A 19,440-nucleotide genomic window follows, 5' to 3' on the forward strand; every position below is an offset into this window, starting at 1 on the left:
CAGGGTGAAGATCTCCTCTCACTACTCGAAAGGGCCCCTTTGGCAGTAGGAAACACATAGACTATTATGGAGATTGATTTTGGGATTTAGATGCACTCTTATTGGTTGTGCTTGGCCGTACATGTTCATATCCTTGAAGATGTATCATGGGGGTGTTGTGTACTTTCTTGAATACCTTTCCTGACAGTTAAATTATTGTTGCATTTTCTTTATCCTTTCAGCCTAGTTTGATCTTTAAGATTTGTCTCTTTAAAATATGTTGTAATACCAGGACAATATTCTGATACTACAGTATAATATTTATTCCAAAGATGTGGCTTTGTTGGGTGTCTCCACTATTACTGACCCAGAACTGCAGTCTTCCAGATTCAACTTGGTAAAAAAGTGCAACCAGAGTACTCTACAAGATAAAGGTGTAAAACTCTGTCTCATATATTTTGGTCATGTTGCTAAAAGGGGTTGTTCCTTGGAAAAGGACATTATGCTTAGAAGGGTGGTAGATTAGCAAAGGAGAGGAAAACCTTCAATAAGATGTATTGGCACAGTCAATGTATCAATGAGTTCAAATCTGTCAGAGACGTCATGGATGGTAGAGGGTAAAATCGTTTAAATCTGTTGTTCGTAAGGTAGTTACGAGTCAGACCTGACTTGACAGCATCTAACAAAAATAAGGGGTTTCATAGAGGCAATTCAGGTGGCTTAGTAGTAAGTTCTTCATGGACGATTTTCTTGATATCCTCCCAGAGCTCATTTGGTCTATGCTCATTGGTATTCAAGGCCTCAAACCTGTTCCTGAGATGGTTTTGAAATTCAAGTGGGACATACATAAGGTCAAATCTTGGTTCCTGTGGATTTAATTTTTCTCAACTTCAGCTTGAACTAGCATATGAGTAGTTGGTGGTCTGTCACACAATTAGCTCCCGGCCTGGTTTTCACTGCTAATATTGAGCTTCTCCAGCGAGTCTTTCCACAAATGAAATTGATTTGATTCTTATGGAACCATCAGGTGAGATCCATATATATACCCTGCATTTGTTTCTTATAAAAGGTATTTGCAATGAATAAATCATTGAATGGACAGAACTCTATCATTCTATCTCCAGCCTCATTTCTCTCACCGAGCCCGTGTTTTCCCGCTACTGATCCTTCTTCCCTGGTCCCAACTTCTGCGTTCCAGTCACCCATTATTATCAGTGCATCTTGATTGCATGTTTGATCAATATCTGACTGCAAAAGTTGGTAGAAATCTTCTATTTCCTCCTATTTGGCTCTAGTTGTTGTGCATATATTTGAATGATAGTGGTATTCACTGGACTTCCTTGTATGCGTATGGATATTATCCTGTCGCTCACCACGTTGTATTTCAAGATAGATCTAGAAATGACTTCTTTAATTATGAAACCAACCCCATTTTTTCTCACCTTTTCATCCCCGGCATAGTAAATCATATGATCATCTGATTCAAAATGTCCCATGCCAAGCCATCTCATTTCACCAATATCTATTAGTACCAAATGAGCTCTGGGAGGATATCAAGAAAATCGTCCATAAAGAATGCAAAAGATCATTACAAAGGCTGAAGAAGAAGAAAAGACTAAGATGGATGTCAGATGAGACTATAAGTATTGCACAAGACCCAAAGCTAAAGGAAGAAATCAAAGAGCTGAACAGAAAATTTCAAAAGGGAGCTCAGGATGACAAAGCAAGATACTATAATGAAACATGCAGAGAGCTAGAGTCAGAAAATCAAAAGGGCAGGACTCGCTCAGTGTTTCTTAAGCTGAAGTAGTTGAAAAACAAATTCAAGCCACGGGTGGCAATACTTAAGGATAGTTTGGGTAGAATGTTGAATGATCCAGGAAGTATCAAAAGAAGATGGAAGAAGCACACAGAGTCACTGTATCAGAAGGAATTGGCTGACACAGATGAATTTCATGCAGTAACATATGGGCAAGAGCCTATGGTGATGAAGGAAGAAGTTCAAGTTGCTCTCAAAGAATTGGCAAAAAACAAGTCTCCAGTAGTTGACTGCATACCAACTGATTTATTTCAACAAACAGACGCTGCCCTGGATGTGCTCACTAAATTGTGCCAGGAAATCTGGAGGACAGCCAGGTGGCCAACTGATTGTAAGAGATCGATATTTGTTCCAATTACAAAGAAAGGTGATCCAACAGAGTGTGGAAATTATTGAACAATATCATTGATATCACATGCAAGCAAGGTTCTGCTGAAAATTATCCAAAAATGTTTGGAACAATATGTTAACAGAGACCTGCCAAATGTGCAGGCTGGATTTAGAAGAGGTCATGGTACTAGGGATATTATAATTAATGTTAGATGGATCTTGGCAGAAAGCAGAGAATCCCAGAAGACTGTGTATATGTACTTTCATTGACTATGCAAAGGCTTTTGACGGCGTGTATTACAACAAGCTGTGGCTGACTCTGAGAAGAATGGGAATCCCAGAACATTTGATTGTGCTAATGTAAAACTTATACTTGGACCAAGAGGCAATCATCAGAACAGAGAAGGGAGACACTGGATGGTTCAAAATCAAGAAAGGGGTCCATCAAGGATGTATTTTGTCTCCATACCTTTCAATCTGTATGCAGAACAGATCATCTGGGACTCTGGGCTATATGAGGAGAAATGTGGCATCAGGATTGGTGGAAGAATCATCAACAACCTGCGTTATTCAGATGACATAACCCTGCTTGCTGAAACTGAGGAGGACCTGAAGCTCTTGCTGCAGAAGGTCAAGGACTGCAGTCTTCAATATGGATTGAAGCTCAACATCAAGAAAACAAAGATTCTCACCACTGGGCCAATTGGCAGCATCAGTATGGATGGTGAAGAGATTGAGTTAGTTAACAGTTTTAGTTTACTTGGCTCCACAGTCAACACTGTTGGTAACAGCAGTCAGGAAATCAGGAGACAAATTTTAGTGGACAGTCGGCTGTGAGAAACCTCTCAAGAGTACTAAAGAGTAAAAAAAAAAAAAAAAAAAGAGTACTGAAGAGTAATGACGTCAGGCTGGAGACTAAGGTGCACCTGATCCAAACTATAGTCTTTGCCATTATATGCTTTGCATCGGACAGTTGGACAGTGAATAGGGATGATAGAAAGGGGATTGATGCCTTTGAGCTGTGGTGCTAGAGAAGAGTGTTGAATATACCATGGACTGCTAGGAGAACAAACAGGTTTATATTGGAGAACGTGAAGTCAGAGTGCTCCTGGGAGTCAAAGATTCTGAAGCTTCGTCTGACATACTTTGGGCATGTTGCAAGGAGGGACTGGTCCTTGGAGAGGGACATCATGTTTGGGAGAGTGGAGGGACAGTGCAGGAGAGGAACACCCTCAATGAGATGGATCAATTCTGTAAGTGGAGTGGTGGGAATGAATGTGTTTGAGACAACAAGGTTGGCACAGGATAGAATGGTGTTTAGCACTCTTGTACATAGATAGTGTTGCTATGAGTTACAAGTGACTTGATGGCACACAACAACAACATAGTAGTAAGTTGTGCTGCTATCCCCAAAACATGTGATTCAAATCTACAACCAGATCCATGAAAGAAAAATTATTAATCTCCTACCATGTGATTTACTGACTCTAAAAACTCAATGGCAAGTCAACTATGAGTCAGGTTCAGCTTGTTACAGAACAACAGTAACTACAGACCTCGCAGAGTTTACTCTATATGCACTTAAAGATCTGCAAGTTACCTGCATATAGTCTTCTTGACCTCCTCTGGATGTTTCTCTTGTTTTATTACATAATTTTCAGGCACATTAAGGTTTCCAAACTTACCTCTCCTCAGTTAGCTCTGTCAGATTCTATGCTTTGCTTGGGCTCCATAGATCCCACTTCAATCATTAAAGGGCTCACTTAGCGATATTTAGGGCTGACTTAGGACTTCAGAAGTTTCTTTTGTTATAACCATCCTATTCTCTATGCCAGTTGAAGTCTGCTTGAAAACCACTGCCTTACTATTTTGTCCAATTTTATAATTATTTACATCTAGAGGAATTCCTGAACCCTGTTCCTCTACCATATTCTCTTTTTTAATGTGACATATTAGTAAAAAGTCTATGTAAGTCAGGGTTAAATAGATGAAGTATCAAAGCCTTTGTCTGCTTTATAATCTGCTTTATTACAAGTACTAAAATCAGTCTTTCACTTATGTTTCTCTGATTCACTCACTGGCATCAAGTTGAAAGTAAGCTGACCTTCTAACAGGTCTCTAAGATTGATGATTGTTTAGAAGGAGATTTTCCATCTCTCCCTCTGAGCCACTGATGGATTTAGAAAGCCAGAGAAGCATAGCCTTTGGGTTAGAAGCACAATTCCTTACAGGCTAGACCATTCACATATGCATAATATTTTATATATTTTTTTCAGCATGTGATAAGTTGTACAGCAAAAGTTCATCTTAGAGATGAACTTACTAAGATAACTGATTAGGCGAGACATAGACATATTTCATAGAATTAAGAATTTGTTGGGCAGTGCAAATGTATACAAGTGAGAGCAGAATTGGGTGCCAACTTATCTGAGGCACATAAACCGACAATGACTGCAACCTTCAAACTTGCTGATTCCCAAAATAATATTTCATGCTATTAGCATATCTAGAAGGAACCGACTCTTCAGAGCATGTTCACCCAGGTAAGCACATAAGGTCCAGTTTAAATTTACTAACTGAGATTCAGAAATAAAATGTCATTGGTAAACATATCTTTCCCTTTTAGTATACCCACAGAAATCAAATCATTATAAAATTGATGCTTGTCAAGCATGAAATTAGAACATTAATTAAATGTTTAATGCTATCAAGTTAAATAAAGATTGGCTTCTTAAATGGACTGGGATATTATTAATTTGAAATACTTGTCATTTCATTATGAAAATAAGAATTACTTTACTATATAGACTGCAAACACTTGAAATTGAAAGGTCAAGGTTTCTTTCTCCCTCATGCATAGATATCTGATCGACCTTTAAGGCATTTATCTTGAATCAAGTTTTTTTTTCATTTATGATTTATGATTCTTCCTGAAAATGTTCTATGTTTTATTTATCATTGAAAATACTAAACTTTTCTGAAATTGTATTATGTTCTAAGTGAATGTCTTTTTCTCATGTTGTTGTTAAGCTAGATGTTGGCTTTTTTTAGCCACTGGTTAGCCCTCTCTGGTCTCTAGCAACCTTAACTGCAGACATATGGTCTTACCAATCAGAATCAACTGTGGGATTAGGATAAGAAAAAGAGTGCTTCCAATACTGAGCAGTAAAACTTTAGGTGAGCAATGCTTGTGGGTGGCAAGACTTGAGGGAGACTAGAGTAGACTCTGTTTGCAAGACTTTGGTGATGATGTTGGAGAGACTGTGGCAGGATTGCATTTTTGCTGGCCATAGTTCAAGGTGTTTGCTTTTCTTGCTGTATACTTGAAGGAGACGCTGATTTATAACTGCTCTGGGGCAAAGCTTGCTGAGTGATGTGGATTTGATTGCTGAACCGAAACCCCGGCCTGGACTATATGAGAAATTGTGCCTTAGGACTGTTTGGATAAACTTGGACTTTTACTGTGAGATATTCTTTACTTCCTCCAATCTTCACTTTCCTTCCCTAATAAACCCCATTTGTGGTATCATAACTGTGAGTCAGCAAGTAATAAAGGAGCCCATTGCTGTTGGTGTAGCTCTAGAGGCACTATGGGTCTGGACTAAGGGCTCTTTATCTACTTTTTACTCTGAGGCAGTGAGGGGCTATTCTTACTCTTTCTGACCCTTTCTCTAGCTCACAGACCTCTGCCTCCATGGCCCATTTTCATCTCATTAGACACTCATACATTTAATTATTCATTAAGAAAAAGTAATAATTTATTAATTCTTATAGATAATGCTGTATTCTAGTCAACCAACCTGTTTAAAAATATACTCCAAGACATAGTTGTTGTTACATGTGTGGAGTCAGTTACGGCTCATAGCAAATTTATGAACAAGGGCTCTGAACCTTGCCCTAACCTGAGTGTATCTCACTGTTTCTTACTTACCTGATCCCATTTATACACAGTGACTGTGTCAATTCATTTTATTCAGGGTCTTCGTCTTCTGTGCTGACCCTCTAGTCTTCCAAACATGATGTCCTTCCTTCTCCAAGGACTAGTACCTCCTGTCAACATGTCCAAAGTATGGGAGTCAGAGCTTCAAAATTCTCACCTCCAAGAAGCAAATTGGTTTCACTCATTCCAATACAGATCTGTTTATTCTCTTGTCAGTTTAGTATGTGTTTAATACTCTTCTCTGACACACAATTTAAAGGTATCAATTCCTCTTCTGTAATTATAAAGATTTTAGATGCATAGAAAGTAGTTGAGAAGACTACAGCCTGGGTCAGGTGTACCTTAGTCTCTAGACTATATTGTTGCTCTTTGGTACTGTGGAGAGGTCCTTGACAGCAGATTTTCCTAATGTGATTTGTCTTTCGATTTCATGACTACAAGTGCCAAATATGTTTATTATGGATCTGAGCAAGGCGAAATAATTAATAACCTTAATCTTTTCTGCATCTATCATATTGGTGCCTGTTGGCCTTGGTGGTAAAGATTTTGTTTTCTTGATGTTGAGATTCAATTCATATTGAAGGCAACAGTCTGATCTTTTGGAGCAAACACTTCATTCCTCCCTAATTTTCGCTAGCAAGGTTGTGTCATCTGTACAATGCAGTATGTTAATGAATTTTCTTCCAATCCTTATGCCACATTCTTCTTCATTATGATATGAATGAACTTGTGGGTCAGTAATTCAAATAGGGCACTGTGCTGTGTTTAGGTTAAGTGAGCACTTGTAGTTTAGTGTGTTATTTTAATTGGTTCTTCACAAGCATACTAGAATTGCAAAATTTCCGAGCCTTTTTCCTAATTTTTTTCAATTATGTTTTTGTGTTCCACTTTGCCACAAATCATTCCTCAGTAATGTGTTGGGCTTCCCACTGAGGACAGAAGTTTTCTGGTACATAGAGTCCACACTCTCTAGGTATTTTCCCTTACAACTCACCTGACTCTGATATTTCAAAAGGTCACTCTAAAATGTTATTTTCTGCATTCTACAGGTTACAATTCTCTACATGACTGTCACTCTACCAGTTGCGACTTTCTCCAAGGACTTTTTCCCCTACACAATTAGACTCAATTTTTCTGAGATCATTTTCCCCCTTAAAATTACCTTGCAGTATCAACAGTTCAGAAATAATAGAATAGCCTGTAAGTTCTCATACTGAAAATACTGATGGAATTTCCAAGATACTAGAATCATCCAGTGGAAAAAAAGTCCAAGATGTGGTTTGGATTGTCTGTATTTGTTCCTTGTTAATTTAAAATCAAACATGTTAAAAAATAAATCTTTTATATTTTAATTAGAATGTTTTAAGAGCAAATAAAAAATTTCTTAAAAGTTGTTTAAATAATAAGTGAGTTTTCTATATCATATATATAGCAAAATTACAGGGGAAGTTACAACTTGAGAATTAAGTAGCTTTGACTACTAGATAGACTAATAGATCTAAATTTATTCCATTCCTCTCTATCTTCAGCAGATCATTTGGGTTATTTGAGTAAATTTTCTCATGGTGATAAGATTGAAGCTCATTTATTCCTTTGTTTCCACCCTCTCCAAGACATATCTGTTTGTTATTTGGGCCATCCATGGGATGTTCAGTGCTCTGATCCAACACCACAGCTCAAAGGTGTCAATTCTTCTTCTGGCATCCTTATTCATTGTCTAGATCTCAGATTCATAGCAAGTGATCAGAAAGACTAGACAGACTATGGCCTGAATCAGATGCACCTTACTCCTCAAACTGTCATACATCATTGCTCCTCAGTAATTTGTTGTTGTTGTTAATAGTCATTGAGTTCAGGAAGACTCATAGGGACTCTATGAACAAAAGATCTGAACTCTGGTCTATCCTGTGCCAACTTCACACTTTCTGACACAGAAGAGCCTATTACAACAGTCACTGTATCAATCCAACTGGTTGAGGGTCTTTCTTTCACCGATCCTCCACCCTTCCCAGAATGATATCTTTCTCCAAGGAATATCACCTCCTAGCAACATGTCCAAATATAATTTGTAGAGGTCTCTAACTATAGATTTGTCCAGTGTAATGTGTCTCCTTATTTTCTGACTGCTGGTAACATGGATGTTAATTGTGAATCCAAGCAATCTGCAGCTTTTGACAGCTTCAATCTCCTCTCCATCCAACATATCATTGCCTATGAGTACAACGGTAAAAAATCCTTGTTTTCTTGACATATAGGTGCTATCCATACCAAATGCTACATTCCTTGATCTTCTGCCATATGTGCTTCAAGTCTTCCTCACTTTCAACAAGCAACTCACTTGTCTCCCCTAAAGGGACCTCTAGGTGTAAGAAACTTCACAACTAGTTGCTCTATGAAAGAAACATGAACAACCTCCTCCTTTGTTATTATTGAGTTTGAAAACCTGCAGCAAGGTCAAGCTGGAGGGCCAGTTGTAGACTATTTCCAACTTAATAGTACACAATAACAACAGACTTTCTTAAGGATAAAGATGTAATAGAGTGCTTCTGTGAAGATAGCACATTTTTAAACCACATAGAGGCCATTCTACCACACTCTGGACCGTTGCCTGAGTCCTCATTGACTCCACGGAAATGGATTTGGTTTTGAGTTTTGAAGATAAATTCCAGGGTTCTAGTAGGCTTAAGAACCCGATATACCATGTCATTAAATGTGAAATATATACAGGAAGACTTTTGAATAAAGATGCTAATTCAACTGAGATATAATTACTTTGGTGGGAAATTCAGTAGATATGTTTTCCAAATGGCGAGTGATATAAACTATGAGATCAAGAAAAAGATCTGGAGTGTAGATGAATTTTTAGGACGGTCAACATATTGACTAGAACTGAGTGTTGAAATGATTGCTCAAGATATGACATTTAAAGAAGAGCAAAGGAGAAAATGAGATGGATTCAGAAAAAGCAATCTTCAGAATTTTAAGAGGAAACTGAGAACACTAAGGGGAATTGCACACACATTTCACCAACACCCATTTGTTCAGAAAAAAAAAAACCCAATGAACATATGGTCTGAAAAAATAAATTTTTATTTGAACATAGGAGAAAGAAATTGTACACAAACAACTGAAATAGTTAGCTAAATATATATCAGATTTTAATGGATAGGGACACCAATGAGAGAGTTTTAAAAAACTAAGAGTTCAAGCACAGAAAACTTGCTTTAAAGCCATTACCTTTGTGAGTAGAAAGGAAATAGATTGGTGGCTACAAAAATATTTGAAGTTAAGAAAGCATTTTTAATAAGTACTTTTAATGAAATTACAATCTTTTGATGATACCAAAGCTTAAAACTCATAGTAGGATTGGTTGTGATATTTACTCCCTAAGATTATTCACAATGTTTTGTGGTGAGTTTTCTGTGTTGTGTGTATGTTTTGGTTTTGTTGTTGGTTGTTTTTTTTTTTTTTTTTAATTTCATGAAAGTATAGGCAATATTTGTTAAGTGTAATGCAGACTACAACAAAAAAGAAGTTTCAGGAAAAGTAGACTAGAAGTTCAGTTTTGTTGTTCATTTGATTACTTAAAGTTGTAGTCAGCTTGATAGCACTTATAAAACCCAAAAATATCTGAGATGAAGTTTTTTAATCTTTGCTCCTTTCCTAAATTTAAGTGGGACTTAAGTATCATTTCAAAAGTAATGATTATTTTGCTTTCATCAATTATAAATATCTCAACTTAATTATATGAAGTTCCATAAATATATATGGTATACCTATGTATTCTGTACTGGATTAAAAGGAAGATATTTACAATTTAACATTACTCATAGTTATATTCTAATACTTTCATGTTTTCATTATTAATCTCTTATAATTAAAACAATACTTTTTAGGTGGACTAGAGGCCTTTACCAGATTTCTTAAAACTGAATTCAGTGAAGAAAACATTGAATTTTGGAAAGCTTGTGAAGATTTCAAGAAAATCAAGGAGCCACAACAAATTATCCATAAAGCAAAAACAATATATGAGAGATTTATACAAACTGATGCTCCACAAGAGGTATAGTGAAGATTATTATGAACATATACAACTGTTTGAAAATTTTGTTTCACTATCTCCCTTAATGAAATTAGAATATCACGCATTTTATTAGGCAAGTCAAGATTGCATTGAATGAACAATGGTTCTTTTTATATATTTTTATGTACAAACAAGATTTATTGTAAAATACTAGAATAGTAGGAATGGTTTAATCAAGCTTATTATTCCTCAGGATATTTTCATTCTAGACTAAGAGTTTAATGTAACTAAAGAGTTGTAACTAAGAGTTAAATGTACCTAAGAATTACATTTAAGTGGAACACTTAGAGATGATTCATTCATCATGGTTCATGTTAGCACCAGCAGCTTCTCAAAGAACCATATTTTTACATATGATAAAAGCAAGAGAAAGTAACAAGGTTTTTAATCATTAAATTTATTTCCATCTACCTACACCAAGAGGAAGGGTCAGTGAAGGAGAAGAAGGTCCCCAATGAGAAAATATGCCAACTTCAGCAATGGGTTGGAATGTGAGATTGTGAGGATGGCACAGGATAGAACAGCAACAACAATATGCCAAGTATTTGGGAGCCCAGGAGGTCTAGTGTTAAGAAGTTGCACACAATCTCCCAAACATAATAGTCTTCAAATTTCCCAACAGTTCATCTGAAGAAGAATAGATAATCTCCTCCCTTGAAATTTACTATTTCTGTAAACCTACTGGGTGTTAAGCTATGGATTCGTTCTGATTCCATTGTCTATAACAACAACAACAACAGCAACAATATACCACATTTTATTTGACCCAAAAGTTTTACTCCTTTCCCTTGAAACAGATTAAAAAGAAAATGTCATAATATGTGTTGTTGTGATGTGCAGAACTGAGTGAGCCAAATTGGAACTGATTTATAACTGACTCTTCAGTGGGTTTTCAAAGGCTATAAATAACTTGGGAGGATATTGTCCATCCCTTTCCCACTGAGTGATTAGTGAATTCAAAACTACTGTCTTTGGGTTAACAGGACAATTCCTTATTATTATAATAAAAATAGAATAAATTAATTTTAAAAAATGAGTAGGGAAATTTGATAGCCTAGTGTGTAAGGAATTGTCCTGTTAATCCAAAGACAGGAGTTTTGAATTCACTAATCACTCAGTGGGAAAGGGATGGACAATATCCTCCCAAGTTATTTACAGACTCTGAAAATCCAAGAAGACAAAGATTCTCATCACTGGACCAGTTGGCAGCATCAGGATAGATGGTGAAGAGATTAAAATTGTACATAGCTTTAGTCTGCTTGGCTCCATAGTCAACACTCTTGACACCAGCAGCCAGGAAACTAAAAGGTGCATTGCCATGGGAAAGTCTGCTGTTAGGGACCTCTCCAAAGTCCTGAAGGGCAATGGTGTCTCTCTGGAGACTAAGGTGCGTTTGATACAGGCCATGGTCTTCACAATCACTTGTTATGCATCAGAGAGTTGGACAATGACCAAGGAGGATAGAAGGAGAATTGATGCCTTTGAGCTGTGGTGTTGGAGAAGAGTATTAAGAATACCATGGACTGCTAGAAAAGCAAACAGATTTGTCCTGGAAAGGGTTAAACAGGGTGACTCCTTGGAGGCAAGGATTCTGAGGCTCCGTCTAACATACTATGGACATGTTGTGAGGAGAGACCGGTCCTTGGAGAAGGACATCATGCTTGGGAGGGTGGAGGGACGGCACAGAAGGGGAAGGAATTCTATGAGGTGGATTGATTCAGTGACTGGGATAATCGGAATGGGAGTGTCAGAGACAGTGCGATTGGCACAGGACAGAGCACAGTATAGGGCTGTTGTGCATAGGGTCGCTATGAGTGGTAAGCGACTCGACAGCACATAACAACAACATTATTATTATTATGATGATGATGTTGAGTATTACTCATAGCAACCAGAAAACAATAGCTCTGAAAACTGCCCTTTCCTGTAAAAACCTCACAACCCCCAATACACTTTTGCTGATACCAATTGCTGCAGTCACTGTGTCAACCCACCTGGTTGAGCTTTCCTCTTCTTCACAGCGCCTCCACCTATCCAAGCATGATATCTTTTTCCAAGGACTAGCCTTTCTTAGCAACAGGTCCAAAATACGCTGGAGGAAGCTTCACCATCCTTGCTTCCAAGGAACAGTGTGGCTTTGCCTTCACCAAGACATATTTGTTCTTTTGGCAGTCCATGGAATGTTCCATATTCTCCCTCAGCACCTTAGTTTAAAAGCATTCTTTTTTCTTCTGTAATCCTTATTCAATATCCAGCTCTCTGATGCATAGCAAGTGATTGAAAAGACCATGGTCTGAATCAGGCACACCTGATTTCTAGAACTAACATCACTGCTCCTCGGTGATTTAGAGCGGTCCCTGACTGCAGATTTTCCCAGTGCAGTGTGTCTCCTGACCTCCTGACTGTGATAACAAGTTTGTTTATTTATTGTGGATCCAAGTTAGAGGAAATCATTGACAGTTTCAGTCTTTTCTCCATCTATCGTGATGTTTATTGGTTCAGTGGCAAAAATTTTGTTTTCTTGACTTTGAGATGCAATCTATAGTGAAGGCTACAGTGTTTTAATCTTCTGTAGCAAATGTTTCAAGTCCTCCTCACTTTCAGAAAGCAAGGCTGTGTTACCTGCATAACATAGGTAACTGGTAAGTCTTCCTCTAATCCTGAGGCTACATTACTCTTCATAAAGTCTGTTGTTGTTGTTGTTGTTATGTGCCATCTAGTCATTTGCGACTCATAGCGACCCTATGTACAACAGCCCTAAACCCTTCTCTATTCTGTACCAATCGTATTGCCTCTGACACACCCATCCTGATTACCCCAGTCACTGAATCAATCCACCTCATAGAGGGTCTTCCCCTCCTGTCCTGTCCCTTTACTCTACCCAGCATGATGTCCCTCTCTAAAGACCTGTCTCTCCTTACAACATGTCCAAAGTATGTCTGTCGAAGCCCCAGAATCCTTGCCTCCAAGGAGCAGCCTGGTTTAACCCTCTCTAGGATGAATCTGTTTGTTTTCTTGGCAGTCCATGGTACATTCAATACTCTTCTCCAGCACCACAGCTCAAAGGCATCAATTCTCCTTCTATCCTCCCTAGTCATTGTCCAACTCTCTGATGCATAGCAAGTGACTGCAAAAACCATGGCCTGTATCAGGTGCACCTTAGTCTCCAGAGAGACACCGTTGCTCTTGAGTACTTTAGAGAGGTCCCAAACAGCAGAATTTCCCATCGCAATACATTTTTTTTTTATTTCCTGGCTGCTGGTGCCAAGAGTGTTGACCGTGGAGCCGAGCAAACTGAAGCTGTGAACAATCTCAATCTCTTCGCCATCCGTCTTGATGTTACCGATTGGTCCAGTGGTGAGAATCTTTGTCTTCTTGACATTGAGCCTCAGTCCATATTGAAGGCTGCAGTCCTTGACCCTCTGCAGTAAGTGCATGAGGTCCTCCTCAGTTTCAGCGAGCAGGTCATAAAGTCTAGCTTCTCAAATTATGTTCTCAACATACAAATTAAATAGGTATGGTGAAGCACCATATAACAGGAAGAAAGAAAATATAATGAAACAAAGACAATCACCTTTATCTCTAAAGGAGATGAATTAATGCAATGACCCAGAAAATGGCCAAAAGAGAACAGCACAATATCAAGTAGACAGTTCTCTTTTTTCATAGAGTGATTATACATTAGAGCCAACTTTTGTAGTACCTAAAAGCAGTAACCTTTGGCAAGTTTGTTTCTACATACATTCATGAACAAAATTATAAGTGCTGGTTTCTTACAAGGATTAAAGCTATAATCTTTAATATAATTAAATGCTGACTAAAATATAAAAATACCAGTATAAATAAAAACACCTAATCTTCAGTATGGATTGAAGCTCAACATCAAGAAAACAAAGATTCTCACCACTGAACCAACTGGAATCTTCTTGGAGGATGCAGAAAGTTTGAGGTTGTTGATAACTTCAGGTTGCTTGGTGAAACAACCAACTCTCTTGGCACCAGCAATCAAAAAATCAAAAGACAAATTGCATTGGGAACTCTGCTGTCAGAGACTTCTCTAGAGTTCTGAAGACCAATTATGTGTACCATCGAATTGGATCTGACTGGCGCAGGAAGAGATTGCCCCTCTGTCTCCAGTGTAGCATCTGGTGGATCCGAACCGTGTTCCTTTGGGATTGCAGTGCAGCTTCTTGCCACTAGGCCACCAGAACTTCCTATAGTATTTTTTAAGTGACAACAACAACAAAACACAACACAACAGCACATGAAGCTAATAGACCTGAAATAAAATTAGACAATTCCTAAATTGCAAATGAGGACTTCAAGAATTCCCTCTCAGTAATTAAACAGTTGAAAGACAACATAGGCCAAATAAACTGAATCAGTATTTATGGAATACTTCACCCATCGGTAGAATAAATACCCTTTGTAAGTGTCCTTGAAAATTCACCATGATAGACCACATCATGAATCACAAAACAAATCTTAGCAAATATAAAAGAACTGAAATCATACAATATTGGAATTATACCAAAAAGAAACAGACAAATAAGAGAAAACCTTTAATCACTAGGAAATTAAGCAGTACATGTCTGTAAGCCAACCAAGTCTCAAAGAAATTTAGAAAAGAAACTGAATTGGGGGGGGGGTGAAGACATCGATATTTATGGAATACAGTTAGAAAATGCTGATATACTAATTGGTGTATTAAATGTTTGTGTTAAAAAAGAAGAAAGGTCTTGATTCCATAATCCAAACTTCTTCATAAAGAAAGTTGTTAATGTGTATCATAGTGTAGGAAATAACCCGTAGCTGACCCTCAGGAGGGTTTTCAGAGACAGTTAATCAAAAGGGAGACGTTTGCCCATCCTTCTCCTTCTCAACAGCTGTTGGCCCCAAGCGATGTCTATTCAGGATTGCAGCACAGCTCTTTGCCAAAAGAGTAAAACAAAACAGAACAAAAACAAATAAATGAAAAACCCACCACACAAACTCAAAGAACTAATAAGTAGAAGAGTATAAAGTAATGAAATTGAGAACAGAAAAGCAATAATCAGTTAAATCCAAAACTGAGTTTTGAATAGTGAAATTAAAAGGTCTCAGCAAGATTCAGTCTTCATTCATTAGTGTTCAAGCCTCACACCTATTCCTAAGATGATTTTTAAATTAAAGTGGGATAGACTTAAGGTCAAATTTTGGTTCTTGTGAATTTGATTTAATTTTCAATAGCTTCAGTTTGACTTGCTTATGAGTAGTTTATGGTCTGTTCCACAATCAGCACTTGACCTAGTTTTCGTAGCTGATACTGAGTTTCTCAAGCTATTATTTACTCAGATGTAGTCAATCAGATTCTTGTGTGTACCATCAGGTGAATTCTATGTGTATAATCACTGTTTATGTTTCTTGTTAAAGATATTTTCAATGAATAAAAACATTGTACATAAAAACCCATATTAAAACAAACAAAAACCCCACCAAACAAACTCACAACCCTAATAGTAAAATTCTCAATGTGCCTCTAAGTATCTTAACTTTACCTCTGTGAAGTTGTTTCCCACTTTAAGAGTAAAAGTTGAATAAGGTAATCTTGACTATAGGTTTTCATTACATCGCTTTTGTTATAGTTGTTAGGTGCCAGTAAGTTAATTTCAACTAATAGTCATCCCTTACGAGAGAGTAGAATTGTTCCATAGGGTATTCCTATACTACAGTCTTTATGGAAACAACTTTCTAGGTCTTTCTTGCAATATGCTCGGTTGAAAACCAACTGTCCATCTTTTTGTTAGTATTAAGGCTTTAACAAAGTACTTTGAGTTAACAAACAAGGGCTTTCTTTCCACTACAACATTCTAAATTAGAAAATGAGAAAGATTAGGAGTATGAGGAGAGAAAAAGAATGTAAAATGGTAGCCCAGAATAACATACTGATATTTGGACCCACAAAGAGAAACCTTGTTAGCATAATGATTAAGCTCTCATCTGCTGTCTTAGAGTTACATCATAGTTTGCTTTTAAAAAAGCAAATTAAGTTTACTGTGCAAAGGAGATAAGTCATACTGAAAAGTATCCACTGTTACAAATTAGTTGCTCCTCTGGACTAAGTAAAGGGGTATATTATTTTATCGTTGGAACAGGAACTAAAGGTTAAGAAGTTAATAATGGACTGTAAAACTATGAGAGAGTTAAAGGCATTGATGAGTATGTGATTGGCAATGGTACACACCATTCATTTCATTGCAGGCTGGTCTCAAAATGGTGACAAAACATTTTCCTAGGAACCTATTAATAAAATATTACCTCAAACATGTCTGCTGCTGGGAGAATATCACAAAGATATATTTGAAAGAATTGTGTACCAAGACCCTTTGTCACAAGCTATAATATTTTGCATCTGTTTGATTATAATTAGTATGTCCCTTTAGTATTAGAGTATAATATCTCACACCTGCCAGAACTCAGAAGTTTGGGAGGGGGAACTGTTATCCTTGGGGTATTTGACTAGGACATTCATCAAGGTTAAAAGATTTTTTTTTGTTTAAAAAATCCAAAACGTATTCAAGATTGATTACAATATTTTAAAATGACACTAAGGCTCTAGTGATAAGAAAGAAGGCACATTGTTCAGATCCACCAGCTGTTCTGTGGGAGGCTGGGTAGTCTTCTCCCATATCATTTACCGCATCTGAAAACTCACCAGAGGGTCAGCTCTGAGTCAGTTCCAGATCGATGGCAAATAACAGCATATAACAAAAAAGTCAGAAGTTTGCCTACCTGCTAAACAAAAGAAAGACAGTCTGCTCTAATAAAGAATAAAAATTTTAAAATCTATAAGGCAGTTCTACTCTGTCCTATAGAACCTAGATGAATTGGAACAAATTCAATGATTCACAACAATAAAATAATATCCATAAAAATAAAGCACCTGAACACAACCACTCTACTTCCAAAATTGTATTAGACCTGTTCTGATAATCTCACAAAATTGTTTGCATAAGTACACTGATGCTAATCAAACTTTTCTTTTTAATTTCCCAGGTTAATCTTGATTTCCACACCAAAGAAATTATTACAAAGAGCATCACACAACCTACTCTCCATAGTTTTGATGCTGCACAAAGCAAAGTGTATCGGCTTATGGAACAAGATAGTTACACACGTTTTCTGAAATCTGACATCTATTTAAATTTGAGAGAAGGAAAACCTCAGAGACCAACAAATCTTAGAAGACGATCACGTTCATTTACCTATAATGAATTTCAAGACGTAAAGTCAGACGTCGCCATTTGGTTATAAAAGAAGCCCTGATTTTGTTGGAAAAGTTTCAAACTGGCCAAATTTTTTTTTGTAAGAAATGTGTACATTCATCGAAATAAAATATAACATACAAAAGTACTTTAGTATTATAAAAAAAATTTATACTGTAAAATTTATATTGTAAAAAAATAATCAGTAACATTTTGCACTTGAACTCTTTCAATTCATGATCAGAAAAATTTATAATCTTAACGAAAAGACAGTAAGCAAAATATTTTATAAGTTGAATAAACATAAGCTTTTGTAAAATTGAGTTCTATTTAATAGCTAGGTTGGGTTTTTCTTATATATAAACAAAATAACTATCAGATATTCATTTTTTTAGATAGCATTTGCCACAACGAAGACTTGCAATCATAGAGAATGTAGATAGCCTCCGTGTCTAACAATGAAGAGAGGATAAATACTTGCTTCTTGGTTTTACTTTTGGCTCAAGTATAAATATCTATCAACACTTTTTATAAACTACCAACTGGAAGTTTGGAACAGGTTATATACATCTTACTAGAGCTTGAAGATGAAGTACTGTCTAGGTGTGGTTAATAAATGGGAAGGAGAGTTACATTTATTGTCAAATTACTTATCTAACTGCATGGACACTTCTCAGGTACAGAGTTGTAACTAGATTGCATATGATTGTATAAAGAGATTGAGTGGGGCAACTTTTCACTTGCAAAGACTATTACAACTAAAGTAGGGGTTCAGTCAGCAGTTTTATTGATGACTAAAAGATCAACTTTCCATGATGAAGTGAACATTAGATATTAGTAGAGGCAAAGAAGTAAGTATATAAGTAAGTAAATATATGCTACCTTTGTTCTTATTAAAAAGTGTTGTTCTAATGCTAGATTCTGTCAAATCTTGTTGAATCATTTAATACTGTGTTACTCAATGAAGACTTGTACTAATGCATATATAAATGTATTGTTATTTTAGGAAAATATATAAATGTAGATATGAGCTACATTGTCTGTAAATGTATTTAAAGATACTATAAATTTGGCTTTAAGAAATGTAATTGTATTTGAACTCTAAACCTATGAAAACTTTAGATAATCTATTAAACATTTTCATTTATTCACTTATATAATTAATATAATCCATGGTTATTTTTTTTACTATTTCCTAACATCAAACTAAAAATGGACATATATCTCTTGTTTTACAAAAATGCTGGAATGTTATTGTTATGCATGGTAGAGACCATAAAAAGTACACAGTAATCCTATAAAATACAGAACTGTCCTAGAAAATTTTCTAGGCCATAGTCTTTAAGCTCTCCGTGTAGTACAATGATTATGTACTTAATAAAAGATTCTCTATGCAATCATAGAGAATGTAGATATTGTCTGTGTCTAACAATGAGAGAGGATGAATACTTGCTTCTTGGTTATACTTTTGGCTCAACTATAAATATCTATCAACACTTGTTATAAAATACTAACTGGAATTTTGGAAGAGGACATATACATCTTAAAAGAGGACTTATACATAGTAAGACTGATTATAGGAACACCCTCCATTGTTCCATGGCATAGTAGGAGGATAAAAAGAAATGAAATGACTCTATGAACTGCTCCTGTTAATATTATGGCCTATAAAGTTCAATGGGGCAGTTCTACTCATCACATTTGGTCACTATGAGTCAGATATAAACTCAGAGAATACAGAGTCCTTATGAAAAAAAGTAATTATGGTCTTGCAAGGAATTTGCAGTATAGGGGTTGATAAAGTGGAAAAATACAGAAAAATATTTAAACGTACAAGCATCACAAAACTAAAAAAACAAACAAAAACAAAACCAAAATCCCAACTTATGATCATCCATTCAGTCATGACTCATTAACAAACAAAAGGAAAAATAAAATATAAAACAAACCAATAACAACAAAAAACTTTGGACATGGAGTCTATTCCTAGTCACCTTTTATCAGGTTTCTGAGGCTGTAATTTATCAGGAGGGAGAAGACTGTC

General features: G+C 36.4%; 1 protein-coding gene across 1 annotated transcript in view; it reads left to right on the forward strand.

The window, feature by feature from the left end:
* Nucleotides 1-17,445, forward strand: part of RGS18 (regulator of G-protein signaling 18) — a 47,179-nt gene extending 29,734 nt beyond the window's left edge. Inside the window, exons 4-5 of the mRNA XM_006889514.1 lie at nucleotides 9,965-10,131; nucleotides 17,188-17,445. Coding sequence (XP_006889576.1) covers nucleotides 9,965-10,131; nucleotides 17,188-17,445 — 425 coding nt within the window. The remainder of the gene's footprint in view (nucleotides 1-9,964; nucleotides 10,132-17,187) is intronic.
* The last annotated feature ends 1,995 nt before the right edge of the window (nucleotides 17,446-19,440 follow it).

This window comes from Elephantulus edwardii, unplaced genomic scaffold (assembly GCF_000299155.1).
Source record: "Elephantulus edwardii isolate Elephantulus edwardi_28Jun2011 unplaced genomic scaffold, EleEdw1.0 scaffold00078, whole genome shotgun sequence".
Classification (NCBI taxonomy): Eukaryota; Metazoa; Chordata; class Mammalia; order Macroscelidea; family Macroscelididae; genus Elephantulus; species Elephantulus edwardii.